The sequence below is a fragment of the Echiichthys vipera genome (genome assembly GCF_963691815.1).
Source record: "Echiichthys vipera genome assembly, chromosome: 7".
Taxonomy (NCBI): domain Eukaryota; kingdom Metazoa; phylum Chordata; class Actinopteri; order Perciformes; family Trachinidae; genus Echiichthys; species Echiichthys vipera.
Genome location: NC_139832.1, coordinates 21,879,058 through 21,898,573, shown reverse-complemented (window position 1 = coordinate 21,898,573; position 19,516 = coordinate 21,879,058). Strand labels below are relative to the sequence as shown.

At 44.2% G+C, this 19,516-nt stretch overlaps 1 protein-coding gene across 3 annotated transcripts in view; it reads left to right on the top strand.

Annotated features, from left to right (window-relative positions):
* mob2a (MOB kinase activator 2a) overlaps positions 1-19,516 on the top strand; it is a 59,912-nt gene that overhangs the window by 12,650 nt on the left and 27,746 nt on the right. Inside the window, exon 1 of one of the 3 annotated variants that reach the window (XM_083916745.1) lies at positions 10,554-10,946. The exons of 1 other annotated variant lie outside the window; for it this stretch is intronic. In XM_083916745.1, coding sequence (XP_083772871.1) covers positions 10,909-10,946 — 38 coding nt within the window. In that variant the 5' untranslated portion in view covers positions 10,554-10,908. Of the gene's footprint in view, positions 1-10,553; positions 10,947-13,913; positions 14,163-19,516 lie in introns of those variants that run through there. One more of the 3 variants, XM_083916744.1, reaches the window with a different exon arrangement.

Genomic DNA, 19,516 nt, shown 5'->3' with positions numbered 1-19,516 from the left:
ACCTTTCTAAAAGCCTTTTTAATTACCGGTGGTCTCTGAACTCGTGGATTGTGACAAGTGCTGACGCTGAGCCAACAGCCTGGTAGCATTAGGAGCTAGGTTAAAAGCTAGCTGCGCTTAAGACTGCCTGTGAACAAAGGGTATTATGAGGAGCCAGGAGCAAGGCCAGCAGCTCACTTTGCCACAGTTTAATCCAGGAAGCCAGGGGAAGGAAGGACTTCTCACCATCACGTCAAACTTAATTCGTCAACACCAAAGCTTCACTGAAATATAGAACTTATTGCATGTTACAATGTGAGAGGCATTTTTTCTGTTTCTCCAGTTTCTTTAGGTAACTGTTTGACCATAAAAAATAATTTGATAATTGTTGGTAGAACAAACAAGAGTTAGCAAGCTAACTAAACTAACTATCAAGCTAGACGCTGTACAATTATGTAGTTTTGGACTTTAATTATGATGATAATAATAATAGTACATTTAACCTGTATAGCGCTTTTCCGAAGTACTCAAAGACACTTTACATAAAGCAATAAAAATCAATACATTAAAAAAAGAGCAAATAACAACAATCAGGCTACAAGAGAGTACATTAAAACCAAGCAGGCTATAATAGAAGAAGTAGATTACGGTAAAAGGATGCAGGAAGATAAAATGGCTAAAACCAGGCACAATTGAGTTAGGTTTTCTTTTTCTCACTGTGAAAGTAATCTAGTTAGCTTGCTAGTGGAAGAGTTAGGTATTTAATCTCAGTAGTTTTGAGACTTGTAGTGGACTTTGAAGTTGTCTGTAGTATTGAGTATCGTAAACAGTCAAATATTGACAGTTAGTGTTGAATGCTTTGTGAGATTGTTACTATAAATAACTTAATGAGCATGTTGAGTGTGATTGTTATAACGTCAGTGTACGTATTAGCTTGGTGGCTGTAATTAACCACCTGCCACAGTAGCACATTAAGTTTTATTCACGTTATGTCATTTAATTCTAATGAAACGGATGCGTGTAATATTAGCTCGCATAACATTAACCTGCTAAATTACCATTAGATGAGTCAACTAGCCATAAAGCTAACATACTCTCTAACCTGATATGGCCAATTCAGTCATGGATTAGCCCAGCACAATAATCTGTGGTCAAAACAATCATACTAATACTACGCATTAGCTTAGCAGCTGGTGTGAGCCACTCGTCATAGTGGCACGTCGTAACAAGGCGAAACAACAAACAAGTATACTTTATACGTTGAACAACTACTGACGTCCACATCAAGTACAGTACTTAAGTACTCATGCACATCCTCAGTTTATACTTCCATAACTTAGAAACATTTTGGTATTGGAATCAAAACACAGAAACTATTAAAACTCCTCAAATGAAAAATCTAATTTACGGTTTCATATTACGAGGTCACACATTTGTAACAAAGGACAAGGCTAAGATATTGGACAAAGATTGGAAGAGAATAGATCTCCAGATGAGAAACAAAAAAGAAATTGTAAGTCTATTCTGCCTTACTTTTCTTTCCAATTTGATCCTTCATCTTCACATATTCTATTGTTTTCTGCTTGCTGCCTGACCTGTACTCCCAACAGAGTTTTTCAACCTACGGTAGCTGCCTCACATTGAAAGCCAGAGTGGACTGAGTCATATATCAAGGGGAGTGTGCGGAACAGAACAGGCTACTACAGATTAGAGGCGAGAGGAGTGTGCTGCTGATTTATTACTGGCCGATAGCTGGTTAAATGAGGCTAAGTGAGCTGGCCAGCTCGGGGAGGTGAGATGGAAGAGATTAGCCTACATGAAGAGTGATGGCGGGAGAAGATCTGTGAGGTGAACGTTGACTCCTCCTGACCTCTCGTCTTTTGTACACTGTTTCTCTTTATCTCCTCTCTCGTCCCCCCTGTGCTCGGCTTCTCTGCCCTTTTCTTCCCATTATTGGTTCCTCCCAGCAATGCTCTCATGTTTCCTCTGAAGGGCAGCGCTGGTTTGGGCGTTTTGAGCGGCGGCCAACAACATTCTCTATGTTGTCTAATTATTATGCAACGAGTTAGTGCTTGTCATTGTCACTGAAAGCGTTGCTTGTTCAGTGTGCAGCATTGCAGCCCTGAACTTAACTTGGTCACATTCACATCACTAATATTTCACATGTCAAAACATACCTGTTTTTAAAGGTGCATCTTCCCCTGTGGTTTTCTGTGTCTTTTGAAAGGGGGTTAAATGCTAAGAGGGAATATTTGAGCGTTAACATAAGTTGAGATGAATATTTGAGGAACAATAAGGAATATGAGCTGCAACAATCTCCAGCAATTTAGTATATTTAGAAAAAGAATCCTCAAAATTGAAGCAGTAATTATTTTTAGTCCCCAGTAAGCATCAAGCTCTAAAAATAGCTGGATCCTGCATTTCCCACAATGCCACTCAGTTGCATCTTTCGTTTGACCTCCCCTGCTTGATAAATGCTCATGTTTTTTAAAAACCTTACCTTTAGTGAGTAACCCAGGCTTTGTACTGTACATTTGTAGCCCCAAAGCCCAAACCAAGACACATGTAGGTGGAATGCCTCTTTAATCAAATATTCAATTCACAGTCATTGTGACCGTACTGACTCAACTTTAAAAGCCAGGATTTGATCAGAATGACAGATAGAAACAGTAAAGGTCTAGGTTTTATTGGTGATGTGTCAGTCTGCACGTTTGTTTCGTGAGTGAGAGGGAACGGGAGAGCGAGAGACATTCCCCACCCGTTTCCTCTCATAGAGGAACAGTAGGTCAGGGGTTTCGGTCCGCTCTGTTGACTTCATGTGTTGCTCAGGGCCGGAGGGGAGGGGGCAGAAATACAGTGCACGCAGATGGGACATTTCTTATAATCACTGGGGATTGCATGTTATTGCAGGTAGGGACTATTTCATGTCAAACAATCTACAGCCATACTACTTTGTGTGGCATTGTCAGGGTTTGATAGTAAAACTGTCCAGGTTGTCATTTTGAGGAATTGTCTTTTAACACAAAATAAATACATTTTTAATATTTGTTTCATTATTGACGTTTAAATATAAGTGAGGTTTATGGTTTGACTGGTTCTTTGTTAGTTGAATCAATTTCCACATTAGTTTGGCATATTTTCAGTTTCAGCTTGGCAACCACTTTTCAAAGTAAGTGAGTTGCCCTTTGTATTTTTAAGGTGAGGTTTGGTGCAGTCCGAGGCTGCCTGGACGAAGGGAGCTCACTCTTGATCTCTGACCTTCCGCTTTTTCATGTCGTATTTGACGTTATTGCAGTTATCTGTTATCTGGTGTGTCCTCATGTACACTTATATCTGTGCCTCTGTTTGCATATTGCCGTGTGTGTGTGTGTGTGTGTGTGTGTGTGTGTGTGTGTGTGTGTGTGTGTGTGTGTGTGTGTGTGTGTGTGTGTGTGTGTGTGTGTGTGTGTGTGTGTGTGTGTGTGTGTGTGTGTGTGTGTGTGTGTGTGTGTGTGTGTGTGTGTGTGTGTGTGTGTGTGTGTGTGTGTGTGTGTGTGTGTGTGTGTGTGTGTGTGTGTGTGTGTGTGTGTGTGTGTGTGTGTGTGTGTGTGTGTGTGTGTGTGTGTGTGTGTGTGTGTGTGCTTTATCTCCCTTTCTGCACCACCCTTTACTGTAACACACTCTGCTTTTCCTCCTCATTGTTCTGCCTCTCCGCCCGGCCAGGGAGTCTGGAGCAGGAGCTTGCAGGAAGTCTTCATCACTCGTTGCACTGAGGGGAAAGCAAACAGTGAGATGCACAAACACAGGAAGTGCTGCCTTCCTCGTGCAGGCTCCAGCTGGGCGTCTGTCACTCTGTGTAGTTTATCAGAAAGCGACAACGTGAGCTCCGGCTCTAACCGCACGTGTCTTTTTCTGTCTTTCGGTGGCCTCGTTTAGTTGACATGTCATAGTGTTGTAAATAGATTGATGTCATACCAACAACAACAAGAATGATAAAAGTGCTCATATAAGAAAACGGGCCAGGTAGTGTACAAAAACATCTCCAGAGCTGTTAACAGTCATCGTGATTTAAGGTGGATTTTGCCTTTTAATACTATTATTGCATCAGTTGCCTTTTTCCTATCTATCCCAGAATCCAACTTACTAATAACACACATAAATTCTTTATTGCGCTGCTTCTCTGTTTTGCTCCTAGCAGCTGAAAATGCCTTATCATTCCCCGCAGCCTTATATTACAGTGAGACCTTCACCAAAGCTGGTATATCAGAGTTATCCATCTGAAGTGCATCTCTAACAGCTGAAAGGTGAGCAGCTATGGTCAAAGGTGGTTCGAGGTCACTGGGCTCTTAAAAGTCTGTGCAGAGACTCACTGGATAATGGACACACACATAAACACACCACTGCACATACCAGCTGGCATAACCGCGGGCAGCTGTGGATTGCACTCTTCAGCAGCGTGTGTTTGTGCACGTGTGGGTATTAGCTCAGAGCTGCTGAGACTTTCTCCATGTGTTAAATGTATGCTTTCTGTGGCGTTTTCACACACGTCTGGTGATTTGAATACATTGAAAGGAATGTCACTTAACATTTCCTACTTTTAGATTTGGATCTAAAGTCATTCACAGCCTGCTGCTGTCAGGCCAGAGCTCAGTGTTTGGTAATGTGGATCAGGATGGGTCATATTATCACTGCTGTACAATTATGTGAGAAAAGGATCTAAAAGGTGTTTTTGGTGGGTTTTCTCTGCATCTGTCATTTGGGGATATGACTGACTAAAACATCATAAAATTGAGCTTTTTTTCCCACAGTGACCGTAAAGCTGTTGTAATTTTGATATTACAGTTTATTGTTATTACCTTGGCTACATTAAAAGGCCTAAATGATACCACATGGCAAAAGCATGTTGACTTTAGTTATAATGAGTAATAGAAAACCCTATTAAGTATCATTATCCTGACTCCAGAGTTCCCACCAGCCTTGAAAAGTCTGAAACTTGGTCAAAACGAACATCTAAGACTTCTGGAAATGAATAAAGACCCATGAAACTACTCCTTTAGAAAAAAGTAAAATTCTAAACTTCAACTATGTGAACCTTTTTAATTGAGATCTGCATTGATTTTGCCACAATTTTAACAATGAGTAAAAACAACCGGTACCCAAAAGAGAATAGCCTCAAGCCAACGAGGATCCTGATAAAGGTAATTATATACAAATTACCTTGAAAGTTATTGACACTGAACCTAACAGCCTGAACCTTGCGATGAACGGTGAAAGAAGAAAGCATCATAACAAGACCTGTGTTTCTTTTTCACATGCTTTCAGTCTCTCTATGCTTAGTTAACATGTGGCCACCCTAAGATCATGTAGACCCTCCTTAGCTTGACCTGGCTCTATAAACAAGCAAAAAGGAACTGTAAACAGAATTTGGATGTATTCTCTTTTTTTCTTTCTTTCTTACCACAAGAGGGCAGCACAGTTCACATGACTCTCCAGCGGGTAGGGAAACTGCTTACCTGTCAGCAGTTAGGTAACTTTGTTTGGTCAATCACATTGATTTTAACAGGTCATGTGAGTCCACTGGGTTCAGGGGTGTGTGTGCCTGTGTGCGTGTGTGTATGTATGTGTGAGATAAAACAATTCAAAAGGAAACATGTAGGAGACAATCAGCGTAAAGAGACATTTAGAGTTTAGAAGAAGCGGAATAATAAGAGAGAGGGATCCAATGAGCATGAAATCGGATCTTATTGTTGCATAATCATGGCTTGCAGGCCTTCCCAGTGTGCACCAGGCTCTGTCGGCTCTTTTCCAGTCCAGTATCACATGACCGTATCAAGCGGCTGCAGAAGGCCTATCAAACCAGCAATACCGGTCCTCCACCAGCCAGAGGCAGACACAAGATCCACAGTTCTGTTCATATCTGTGCTGAGGCACACTCTTTTATTTTATTCTTTGAGTATTTTTTATTTTCAAGTGAAGGTATTAATATACTGTATTAAATATTAAAATCATCATTTATCGGTGGTGGCACCGTGCAAGTTTTTCCACCAATGTGAAACCCCTCCTCTGGATTTTTACTGAGAAGCTTTTAAATTAAATGGGTTTCTCCACAAAGGGTCCAGTATGGTGGGGGCTCAACAACTCACCCTAGTGGTTTAGTTGCCACTGCAGGCCTTGTTTCTCCCTTTCTCCCTCCATTCACTACGTGTCCTCCATGTCTTTCACATATCAGCATTAGCAGACGTCACTAAGGAATCAGCACTGCTGTCCTTCTCCTTCCTTCCCTTGTCTTTTTCATTTTCTTTTTTTTTAATCTTCTATCCTCACCTTCTCCCTTCCATCATCGGTGCAAAGCCCTTTATTCACATGCCAGCAATACTAGACTGCATACCAGTCAACGGGACCTCAGTGACGACTTACTACACCTCTGCCTGCTGCCTTTCTCTCATCACTGCTCCTCAGGTCCAGCACGACTCACTTAGCACTGCAGCCTCAGAGAAAGTGGAAATGCTGGTCTGTTCTCCACGCATGAGCGGTGCATTATTTCTGGTTAACAGTAGATGGCATCATAGTCCCAGTGTCCTCAGCAGTTCCACATATCAAGGCTTCACTGAAGCAGTGTCCATCATGACTCCCCAGTTACAGGGTGGATGTGCAGGGTGGTTCAGTTCAAACAATGATGGATTTTCACTTTTAGATAGTTATGTTAGATTCTTTATGTGAATTAAACACGCAAAAAAAGCCAAATTTAGTCAAAGTTTCACACATGGAGGTCAAAATATCATCAGGAGTTAACTTATAGTGTGGAAATACTGAACCATTTATGTATTCAATTATTTTGCTTATTAGAAGTAGTCAAACCTTAATACATGGAGGTTAAGAATACTCAAATCAGTCTATAAAATGCCCACTTTGTTTTATTTATGTATTTATTTTTTAAAGTGGGAATGTAAACTCCCTTAAATGCAACTTCAGGGATTATGTTTCTTATTTCAATGAATCATCTGTTCTGGAAAATGTCTAATATCAGCTCATTGTTTCAGCAGCAGCTCAGTGTTTTTAGTGATGGGCAATAGTCCTCCAGTAAAATAACTATTAAAAAATGTACTTTTTTTTAAACAAATAAGATGGCTTTCCAAAGCTGGTACTGAGCTTTACATTCTCAAAATGCCTGAGCAGTGACATTTGCATGGTTAAGGTTGCCTTTAATTTCTTGGAATTCCAATTGAAACCAAAGCTGTCTAGATATAGAAACAGAATACTGATTGGATGCAGAGCTCAGAAACAACCAGACATGACATTTACCTTCAGGGGCAACCAGGGGGACATTTAAGAAAATACCAACATTGCTTGTCATTTTTGCTGTTATTTCACACTTTGTGGCGATAAATGGTCAGACAGAGTTGAGTGACAAGCCAATAAGGCGAGTGGTGTCCTCTCACTGCAGGCCAGGCTGTATCTGAAGGACAGGCACACAGACAGCCTGAAGACTCCTGGCGTCACCCAGCCTGGCCGTATATATAGGCCCTTTCATACTGCACCCCTTGGCATGATCCCAGCTCACATATACCTCTAACTGTGCTGTGTGTGTTTGTTGTGTGTGTGCTGAAACATATTTAGGGTGTATGGTGGGGAGAAACAGTAAGTTCTTGGTTAACCCCCTCCCCATGTACATTAAATTGCATGATACACGTGAGCGTCTTCATAAGATTCATCTCTTTTCTGGGGTTCCAGCAGGAAATTGTGTGTGTGTGTTTGTGTGTGTGTGGGCTCTCTTTCAGTATCACCTCTGTGCTGGGGAACTTGGCACATGCAGTGACATGGTCTCTCTAAAGCTCTCCTCTCACACATGCACTCAAGTTGCTGGAGCCACAGTAGATTGTGTGTGTGCGTGTTTGTGTGTGTGAGCGCATGTGTGTGTGTCCATTTGTGTGTTTGTGCACTGCGGTCCAGTGTTTGACTCTGTGCAATGTATTCCTGGAAAGCCTGTGTAGGAGTAGAGGGGCCAGGGCTATTCCCTAACTGCACCGCAGCCAGCGATGACTGTTTGCTGGAAGCTTCTCTGTCACTTGGAACGAGGCAGAGGGAGGAGACGTAGTTCACAAGTATTTTATTTTCTCCTCGATATTAACACCTTCAGAGGAAATCTGCAGCTTCTTCCTCCGATGAAAAGGAGAAGGTTCGGCCGGCCTTGTTAACGCCATTTGTATGCATGGACACGCACTTTAAAGTTCACATCATTCTTGAGCAACATGCACCAGAAAGAAGAATGTGGGGAGGGATTGAGCCGGATGGACAGATGGGGAGAAGAGAGAGGAGTTGGGGAGGGGGGCGGGCTTGAATAGAAATAGGGATTGCGAAAAGAAGCTAGAATGCTCAAATTAGCTTAATGAAGGGGCTACAAAAAGAGCAATAAAATCAAGGGGAGTTAAGATGCAGGCAATGAATAAGTGCAGGAATGAGGATTGAGACTGAATAGGGGAGGAAAGGGGGGGGGGGTGAACTGCATCAATAAAGCTCAGGCTAATTGTGCCTCTGTGGTCTGCAGTATTCACCCTGTGTTCTTTCCACCAGCTTCCCTTTTTTTTTTTACCCGTTCTTCTCATCTTCTGTTAACCATCTTCCTCCCTTGCTCCTCTCCTCCTCTCCTCCTCCCCTTCTCCCCTCCTCCCTCCAGTTGCTGTTGTGTAACTCTGCAGTGACTGACTGAGCAGCAGAAGTGATGCCATTGATCAGCAGTTCTGGTGCCAGGCCGCCCTTATTGCAATAAACGAGCTTGGTGCCGTTGAAACCGACCCTGAGTGCTTTTGCGGGAGTGGAAGAAATGCACACACACACACACACACACACACACACACACACACACACACACACACACACACACACACACACACACACACACACACACACACACACACACACACACACACACACACACACACACACAGATGCTGCACTCCCATGATGTAATGCTGAATAACCCTGAATGCTCTTAAACTTACCACTTTGATTCATCATTTATTTTTTACTGTAATCCCTCCAGACCTATAAGCACAAAATTGAATGTGACATTTAATATTATATTAGAAGGTTTGTTCTTAGATGACTTAAATGAATCTGTTGTTGATTATCATGGAGATGAGTTGCCGTTTTGAGGCTTTCAGCTGAAAATAGCTCATTTGTTCTTCGTTTTTCGTTTTAGTCACTTCCAGGGAGCTTCAAAAAAAGTTCTAATAATGTTATTTTTGGGTGTCTTGACAAGTATGAAAGCAGTTTATATGTAACCATAAACATCCCGGATTTGAATCCAGTTTGGGATCTTTGTTGCATGTTTTCCTCCCCTCCCCAATGCTTCCCCAATTGGCTGTAAGAAAAGCACATCTGGTCTTTGCATTTTTCTGTCTTAGTGGTCTGGCCTTCTGCTCGACATATCCCCACTCTCCCCATGAATACATCTTTGCTCCAACTTCCCTGTACCAACTAACCATACAAATCCAAAGTTGACAAAACATGAGCTTTCATTCACCTGAGCTGCATCTAGTGTACACACACAAGCAGTGCTGTAAAGGTCATGCAGCGGGGTCAGTGAGCACGCTCCCCTGGGGGCACGCATACAGGGAGGTGTAAAGATCACACCAGACCATTGTAAAGTCATTCCAGTGTCACCTCTTTGTCTGCTCAGTCACTTTGAGCTGCCCTGCCTGTCACTTCCTCCACATGTTAACATTACTGCAGCTGATTTCATTCCCAAGTCTTGCAGTGTTTGTCATAGAGGATGCTCTGAAAATGCTGCAGAGCACGGATATTACTCACATTAGTGATTATGCTTCATTGTTATTGCTCACTCAGTCGTTGTCTTCACAGCAGCACCTGGTGTGCTGAGGTCTAGAGTGTGTTGGTGCAGTAGTGGCAGATCAAGTTTTATCATCATTTCAAGGCAAACAACAACCTGTACAAGCATTTGTAATGATCAAAAGTAGAGATCATCGTCATTTTCCAGACATCGTCTTAAAATCAAATTTGGTATGGTGATATGTGGAAATAATGTATCAGTTAAATACTCTTCAAGTCTGCTCCTGGAGTTCAAGCACTTTAGCTTACTGTAACATAAAGTGAGTGTGTGTCCATTAGACACACACTTGGAAGAGCTACGTTGGCTTTAAATGGCATTAATGGATCCTCAGCCCTATTCTTAGCCTTAAATCTGTCTCTCACCCTTCAGGCATTGATAAGAGCTGTGTTGGGGTGAAGTCTGGTTTGTGTTCAGCATATGGAGGAATAGAAACGTGTGTGTGTATAGATATATATAGCTCCTCAGATAGGAAACGCTGCTGAAACATGAGAGCCTCCTCTGGACGAGGATGAGGAAACTGGATCGCATCGATAACCATTTTCACGTATTTTTTTAAAAATAAGTTTTAATGTTTTTAGAGGTAGCTTCAGTTCGCACACATGTCGCCGAACCGACCCGAGGTGCGCGGATGTAGTTGCGGACGCACCCAAAGAAAACGTGAAGTTTCATCTGGTGTGTGTTTTTTTCGGTCATAAACACGCGGTGGTTTGCGTCATGATGCTGTGGACACAAAGCCGACGCAGCCTTCAGCAGACCCTGTGTTCATTTCGCTTTTTACCAACTTCCACCGACACGAGCTCCTGTTGTTTCAATCGAAACGCCTGCAGTTAACCCTGCCCCACGGAAACGACATCGAGGGGGGACCCGGAGGAGGAGGAGAGGGAGGTCTGAGAAGAAACGATAGAGAGAGAAAGGTGCTGGAGGACTGCAAGGAGCAGCTCCGTATTGTTCCGTGTGTTTGTTCTGCAGCCGTCCAGAGGAGAGAGAGAGAGAGAGAAAGAAAGACACACGGCGGGGGATTTGTTTCTTTCTGGTTGCGACAAAAACAAGCTGAAACACCGTCAATTCTGGATTTCTTTATCCGCTTCCTGTCGTCCAGGATGAGGTTTAAAAGGAACGGGTCCTATACGCTAAATAGGTAAGAGGCTACGGCGTAATGTGCGCAGCGGTAACTTGATAATGTGTTCTCCGTGTGGAGAGGGAGACCAGGAGGAGGGAGGGGACAGCAGCACGCTTTCCTATGCTCATAAATCAGTTCACTTTCTCTGTGATATGCCCATGGAGGCTCGGCATGTTTAGCGACCTTTTACTCTTTTCTTTATTGCATTGGATTTCTTTAATATCCTGCAATAAAGCAGACTTCTGTTGCAACATTATGCACACACAAAAGCTGCAATGGCATCATGGAGGGCTACTTCCTTACCGTTGTCTGTATTAAGGTCTTTAGAAGCTACATCTGATGAGAAATCAGTGAAACTTGAGCGCCCCCCCTCCCCTTTTTTTTAAATTTATATATATATTTTTTTAATAGTTTTTGATGGCCTTCTGAACACTTGATCATGGCTAATCAGACATGGATAATATGTCAGTTACTCTCAAGGGCCCCCTGACTTCAGTGTGGCGCCCCACGTGTAGTTAACTCTGTGTAGCTGGATCTGGACAAACCTGTCCATCTCGCTTTAAGGTGGGGGTGGGCTGTCTTTTCTCCTTTGTTTCCCCTCTTCCTTTATGGAAAAGAGCAAAATGATCTGTCCCTACTTCCTCTCCAGCCCTCTTTTTCTTCCTCTCCCCTCCACAGAAATGCCCCCCTCTTGTAGTCCCATCACCTAGCAACTTTGTATGTGTTTGTGTATGTGTGTAGCAGTGTGAATGATGTGCACTATGTGTGTCCACCTCTTTTCCCCCTAACCCACTTTCCCTTGACATGATTGCAACAGCCTCTATTCATATCCTGGCGTTTCTAAACCCGGTCACGAGTCGGGTCTTTCCCCTGCCCAGCGGTTCTCTCTCTCTCCTTCCTCAGTGTGTTATCTTTCCAAGTCACAAGTTTACAGGAAAATTCTTTCTTTGTCTTTCTGCCATGGTCCGCCAACCAGTCGCACAGCTTTCTTGAAATCAGCGGATGTCTTGCTTTTTATTGTTTGTCTGGATTTCATGATAAGGCCCAAAAGTTTAAAGGAAGTACACGCACAAGAACTTGCTTATATTGTTGAAAGTGACAGTTAATTTAATGGCAGTTTCACTTCTAACACTTTTTTCCCTCTGGCACTCCTTTTCCCCTTTGCCATGTTACATGGCATATGGCCTTCCGCTGTACTTGACCCACACAAAACCCACATCCTGACTCTTAGGTTCAGAAACACAAAGGGAACTAAATGAATGCCAAATTCAACACACAATCGTTAATGTGAGAACGATGTTATCGCTGTATTCCCCTCCTCCCGCCCTACCCTTTTCTGCTTTCACTTAGGAAGTGTGTGCAAGAAAATTGTGTTTCTACCCCCCCCCCCCCTCGTGTGTGTCTGGTGTGCGTGCGTGCGTGCGTGTGTGTGTGCGTTAGTGCGTTTGTGTGTGTGTGTGTTCAGGTAAGAGGGATGAGGTAATTAAACAGTGAAAGAAGAGGTCTTTCAGCTGCAGCTACTGGTGACATGCCTCCAAGGAGGAGGTGGTGTTGGAGGAGGGATGACGTCATGGGATGTAGAAGTGCTTTGTCGGGCTGCTGCGGTTCGTCTTTGTCATCTTTTATCTCAAAAAGAACGGGAGTGGAGAGAAGCAGCAGAGAGGTGGCGAGCAGTTGTTGTCCCGCGTCATCCTCTGAAGTTGTGTGCAGCAGGGTTACGTGGAAATAACCACTAGCCCCGGAAATGTTAAATCCATCTCACTGTTCTGTGATAAGTCGGCGACAGAATAAGATCATTTTAACAGGTGTCTTCGGAAGGTGACTGTCGTGTCTTCTCTCACTTGTCTGTCAGTCTTTCCCTCGGCAGGCTGCAGTGATTTGTTTCCTCTGAACAGAGCACCACTGGCCTGTTTGAACAGAGCAGCACTGGCCTGTTTGACATTGAGCATCAGTGGTGTCGGCTGCCTTGGATACAGTCGGCTAATCCCGTGTGGATGTCTGGCTGCAGCCTTCTGTTACAGCATCACGTAAACCTGATCGCTGCAGTCCTTTTTTAAAAAGTCTTTGAGTTTTGACGTGTAAAGAAGCAAGTGAACAGCAGAGGGCAAAAAGAAAGCGACTGCTCTTATTGCATGATGCAGGTAAGAGAGGACAGAGATGCAATCATCCCCACGATTCACCCCGTGCCCTTCACCTCATTTGACCACAACACAAGGGCTCTGCAGTGATTGGCTCGTTTCCTGGGGGCTTGTCTCCGCACTAGCCCCTCCCGTCCCGCAGCGCTGCATCATTTCTGTGAATGAACAGTCACGGCTGTTGTGTACGTGCACGTCCTTTGCTGCTTGTCTCCTCACGTGTGCGGCCCCTCCTCGGTGTTGACTCAAGAGTTGACAATTAGCCATCTGCTGTTATCATTCAGTTACATATCACTTCATAAGCAAAAGCATTAAGGGGCTATCAACTGCGCTGATTAACTTTCCAGAGAGGTCTGACAGGATTTGACTTCAGATTCTCCAAACAGAGCGTGTGTGTGTCTGCGTGAGCGATGGCTGGAGATGGGATGTTTAGCTCTTGTTTAGGGTGTATACAGATGGCTGAGATTGCTGCCTGCCTCCCAAAGATTGTTACACTCTCTCCCCCTCCTCTCGCTTTTTCTCTCTATCCATCTCTCTCTCTCTCTCTCTCGCTCTCTCTCTCTCTCTCTCTCCCTCTCTCTCTTTCCTGCAGTCCACCCTGTGCTGCCCAGCAGTCAGCAGTTTGTTTATGGGACTATGTTTGCCAAGCTAATCTTCCCGCCTTTCAAGTTGGAGCCAGTAAGCGAACGAGAGAGAGAGAGAGAGGGAGAGAGGGAAAGAGAGTGCAAGAGTGTGAAAGTGAGGCAGGCAGTTGCAGTAGTTAGAAAGCAGAGAGAGAGAGAGAAACTGGCTCAGAGGTGCGTCTGGTTTTGTGAATGATTCTAGTTTTTGTTTTGAAAGTGCATTTCTGCAAGCTTGATCGGCCTGCGTGCATCCGCCTGTCTGTTTTGCGTTAAAGCCAGAGGCCATCCCATCAGCTGTACGTTCACACAAGGTGCTATGCCGGAGCCGCTGCACCTGTAGCCAAGTTTGCGAGAGAGGAGCGAAGACGGGGAGGCGAAAGGGAGGAAGGGTGCTGTCGGTCGGAGCCTCGTCACCCCGGCTCCACTACCACCGACTGGATGGGGGTTCTGGTGTGCTGCGACTGCTTCTTCTATCGGTACTTAACAAAGGCTCTGTTCCTAATAACCCCTTCTTGACCTTTCTTTCCCCTTCACTGTTTGTTATTGTGGTTGATTATTGTTGTTTACGTCATACTTGGCGTTTCAGCATTCTTCAACTTACGTTGTCAGACCTTCGTTAACGTTTCCATCTGACTCCCCCTTCCCCTCCTCCACCCTCTTCTCCGTTATGCTGCTGCGGTTTTATAGGAGACATTTGACGACAGTGCTGCTGTAGCAGGCAGAGATTCTGCTGTAGTCAGACACAAGGGGTATCTTGACTTGTGGGAGGAGGGAGGGAGGGAGTTGAGGACAGAGGGACAGTGATGGCACATAGCCATCCTCCTATAGCTGACTGAAGGTGAGACATGTTCGACATGCTGGTTAAAAGGGTTTGTTAGGTGGGTAGGTTAAGACTAGTTGGAGTGAAATGGCCAGGAGTTCACTCCTCAGTCAGGCAGGCTTGCCCAACTTTTCCTCTCATCCTCCTGTGTGCCCCTTTGGCTGCGCAGCACTGTTTGTTTGGACACAGTGTTCCCTTACAAGGGGGCAGGGAGGTGCTTTTTCCTTTTTTTCTGTTTTTGTTGTTTGCAGAGCATTGACTTAACAGACTGTGCTCTCTTTTCCGGTCATTACTTTTTTAAATTTACCTTCTATTTGATTCCCTATACCTTTTAACAACCATCATGTGTTGGAGAGCCTGTGCCGTGCACTCGTATTGCTGGTTGTTGTGCTTGAGAGAAAGGGAAGGCAAGATGATTTAGGTTCGGCTCTCTGGCAGTCGAAGCAGAACGGATCTGGTTCCCCTCTCTTGTGGTTGTGGGGTTAGCCAGGCTGAGCTTGCCTTAACTGCTGTATAAAGTCTAAATATAACTTTGTAGTTCTCTAAAGAGCGTTTTGATGGTGGGGGTAAAATAGTAGCTTTAACACAGACACACACAGCACAGCTGGATTACATTAGGCCTCGCTGTGATTCAGAACTTTGTTTACACTACTGCTCTTAGTATGAATAGCAGCCTGCAGTTTACAGGTGTATATATGTGTGTGTCATGTATGTGTGAGGCTTCACATGTGTTATATACTGTAGGCCTCAGTGAAATACACACAGGCGCCTTGTGAAGGCATGGGCTTGTGCCAGGAATACTGTGTTCTTTTCTCCCCCAGTCATGATGAAGGCACAGTGCACTGATGTCTCATGGGCTCATTAAGCCGAAATGGGCCGTCATGTTTATTTTTAGCACATCCTCTCCCTTGTCAGCCAATCAGGCGGCTTCGCGGTGATGGTATATGGCTTGATTGATGTGTATTTTTGGAGGCACACCCATCCAAACAGGTCCTCGTTGACCTTGGCCCAGGCCAGCCCTCCGTCCTCTGGGCTCCGGTGTTTCAGCTTTCAACAGTAGCATTGTGTGGAGTAGAAACAGCCTGCCAGCACTCAGCGTCACCTCTAATGTTCATCCTGTTTAGAATGGAGCGATTGAACACTCTGTCGCCGTGTGACGTAAAGTAAAATAAGATGGAATTGGCCTTCGTTTCTCAGTCATGAGAACACCATATGGAATTATTTAGCATCTATTTAAAGAATACGTTTGACATTTTTGGAAACATTATAGATAATAAATAAATATATAATAATAATAATAATAATAATAATAATAATAATAATAATAATAATAGCTATATCAAAAGTCATGCTACAGTCAGCAGCCAGTTAGCTTAGCTTACAGAGTGGACACAGGAGGAGACACTAACAAATAAGTGACACTTTGTATCTAATTTGTTTCAAACATACAAAAAATGTTGTGGTTTACCTGGGTTTACATGGAGAGTCTTTGGCACCAACCCCAGTGTGTGCGGTGTGTGTCCCGCACCGTTGGCACTTTTGGGCGATTCAGACAAGGGCAGGGAAACGAGCAGAGAAATGGTAGTGAGGAAAGTAAACAAATGACTAAAGCCAAATGGCTGTGAGATCAAAAACAAACTTTGTTCTATCAGGTAATATTATCTTCAGGTTTCGCTACTACTGCCGCCTGCTGGTCGGGAGAGTTATTTTCTCCCATGCAGGCACAGAACATTCATGCTAGTTGCCTGTTAGCTCTAGTCTTTACAGTGTGTTTGTGTGCTTTTTGAGTCATCGCCACTAGTTCTTGGATGTCGGGTTTGTGTGTCCGTGGGATTTTAGACCCCACCCTTCACTGTAATCTCCACCCATGTACGCTGACATGGGTTGTCTCTCCCCTCTACCTGTTATCCGGCATAGCCCTGGGGCTCCTACCACAGGTGAAGTTGAATCCTTGGTCAAGTTCTCGTTCTGCTTTAGTCAATGTCGTGCCGTTTTCCATGACTATAACGTCAAAGATCTGAGCTGTGGTCATCATTTCTCCATACACAAGTGCAGCATGAAACAGAAAAATCCAATTTTCCTCTGAATTATGAGGTTTAATGTTTCTGTACCCATATGATGTATTGCTATCGACGTGCTGTTGGAGAGTAGTCACATTCAGAACTGGAGGCTCCATCACATGACAAAAGCTTGTGTGTGAGTGTGTGTTTGCTGTCAGCTGATCAGATGGTTCATTTTATATGTGGTGTGGAACAATAGTTCTGAGTCTAATGTACTGTGTGCGTTGTATTACCAGAGCCAGCCGTACTGTTTTCCATGTGTCTCTCATTAGGCTATCTTTGGCAGGCCTGGCTGCTTCCACAGAACTGAGGCGTGCAGCTCAACAAGGACACCATTCTCCACCAACAAACCCTGCACTCGTTCCCCCGAACACAGCAGACTCCCTCCTCGAGAGGCTGCCCGTTGCTCAGATGGAGCTGGATTGAATCAAGCTGAAACTCTCCAGTCTTTGAGGAAAGTCTGGCTACTTTTGCTCGCCAAATCATTATCGATTATAAGCTTTGCCTGGAGGAATTGGATGAAATTATCTCCTGTGGCTGTTGCACTATATAATCAAGCTTCTTTGTCATTCTAGCTAGATGTTTAACCAGACGGCGAGATAAACACTTTAGATTTTAAATGGAGGTTTGATGGTCTGCTGAACATCAATTTCTAGAGAACTCTAGGAAAAATATCGATCTGCTAAATTTTGAGTCTTTGTAATTGTTTCTTGTTTCTATTGTAACCCAGCTTACCAGTATGTTTAGCATACACTACTCCACCCACACTACACCTAAGCAAACCGGCCATGCAGTCCAAAACCAACCAGAAGAATTCAGTGGAGCTTGCATCACTCGTATAGTAGACACTCCCCATTACTCATCATTAAGATCAGGTCAGAAAAACTTTCATCAGTAGATTGAAATTTGTACACATGCTGTCTGGTTTGGATCTTTGTCTTTGGATTTCCTCACCTAGTTTCCTGAGACTACTATATTTAAATTACTTTTTCACTCATCATAATCAAGAACAAATAAACTGCTCCAGGTGTCTTCAATTTACTTGATCCAAGATCAAGGTCAGACTTACGTGTTGCATTAGACTCTTAAGGAGAGACACTAGCTGCTGGTCAGTGCACGTGAAGGAGGTCTGTCAGTCTTGACTGACTGTCCTTCTCTACTTTCACCTGCCCTCCAGTCACTGCAGAGGCCAGACCTCACACACGGGGCCAGTTGCATAACACAGACACTGTGTGTATGTGTGTGTTTTGAGGAGCAGCCTAGACCTGCTGGCTCAGGAGATGGAGAAAGAGATGGCCTTGCACTAACCTCCCCTCCACATTTAGATTCACACAGTCAGCATGCACGCACACACAGTCATGCACACACTTAAATAAAAAAGCTTAAAACTTTATCTTGCCCGGGAACACACTACATGTTCAGAACACATCAGTGCTGATCATACAAATCTAAGGGGCAGAGTAAAAAATGTCTGTGTGAGGCGGCAGGTGCCCTGTAGCCATGGAAAAACTAACAGCTGCTTTGGTGGCCCAATTGGCAAGTGGAGAATGGCTTCATTGTGTCTGGCTCAGTTTTTATGTTGGTCAGGCAGCAGGAAAAAGGTTAGACAGAATTCAGTATCAAAACAACAGCCTGGAGGGTTTCTGTGTGCTGTGAAGGTGTCAGGGAAATTGCTTGTAGCAGTTGTTGCAGCAGCCCATGGCTAGTCTGTGCTGCCTATGGGAACAAGAGACCCATTTTAAAGGGAGACAGGAAGTGCCTGGGCGCCTCACTTCCCGTTTGTTGAGTTTGTCCCAGGCAAGAGAGAGAGAGAGAGAGAGAGGGAGGGGCTTACTGGTGCAGCCTAATTGAACGGAGAAGGTGGTGGTGAGTAGGTAAGCCTCCCTTATTCACTCTCTGCCTCAAAGTAAAACTGCATAGCGGTGTAATTGCCTCTGTGCTGCAGTGCCTTTGGCAGCTGTGCCTCCTCATTTGTTTCAATTATCCACCATCTGACATGACGCTGTTACCAAGGATAGACCTGGAAAAAAAAGGAGAGAGGAGAGTTTTAAATAGCTTTGAGAAATGCTTTATTATAACTTTATTATAAAGCACAGCTGGATCCCACCTATGTCATGTTCAGATCTGTGACACACACGATGATTTCCCTCCTTGTGAGGCTTTATTAATCAGAGTAGCTGTAGTGGAGAGGCTGCTCCGGAGTGAGCAGGGAAGCTGCAGTGTGCTGACTTCAGCATGTTCTTAGGTGATGTTAGTAACATTTATTATGTTCACTTACAGAACTCAGAGGCCGCCAGCCAAACAAGGGCTAACCTTAAATACCCTTCCTTATACCACTGGAGCTCTGGTTTTTGCCAGTGTGTTATGATCTCTAGTTACAGGGTATTGTGTTGTAGACAGATGTGCACAATACACCAGCGACCCTCTCATCCTCCTCTAGGGGAGATGATTTCACTGCACAAGCTCAACTTCCCAGGTGGGAGCCGGCTACTCCCTAACTCTAAGCCAATCAGAAGCTTGTTTACGCCTGAATCCCCTGGCGAGGAGACAGCCCCACACACACTCACACACATGCTCAACTTCATAGTGTTAAGAGCCGCTTATCTCATCTGCTCTCATTATATTGTTCCCGCCACAGGTCACAGCATACATCCGTGGAGGTCTGAGGGAAATGTGGACATCAGCAGTGGAGGGGCACTCACACCACTGCTCTTCACTACTCTAAAGACAACTATTGATTTGACCTCTCCTTTGTCTACTCCTTTCTGTCCATCTCTTTTATTTTCCCATTCTTACTCTATTGTTGAGGATGTAACAAAGTCCGTCTGCATGTGCACAATAGTATTGTTTTTCTTGTGTGTGTGATAGACTTGTGTAAGATATGTGTATCTTCTCCCTCTCATCAGACTGAAAGAGGACAAGCTCTGATGTTTCTTCCACGCCAGTCTCT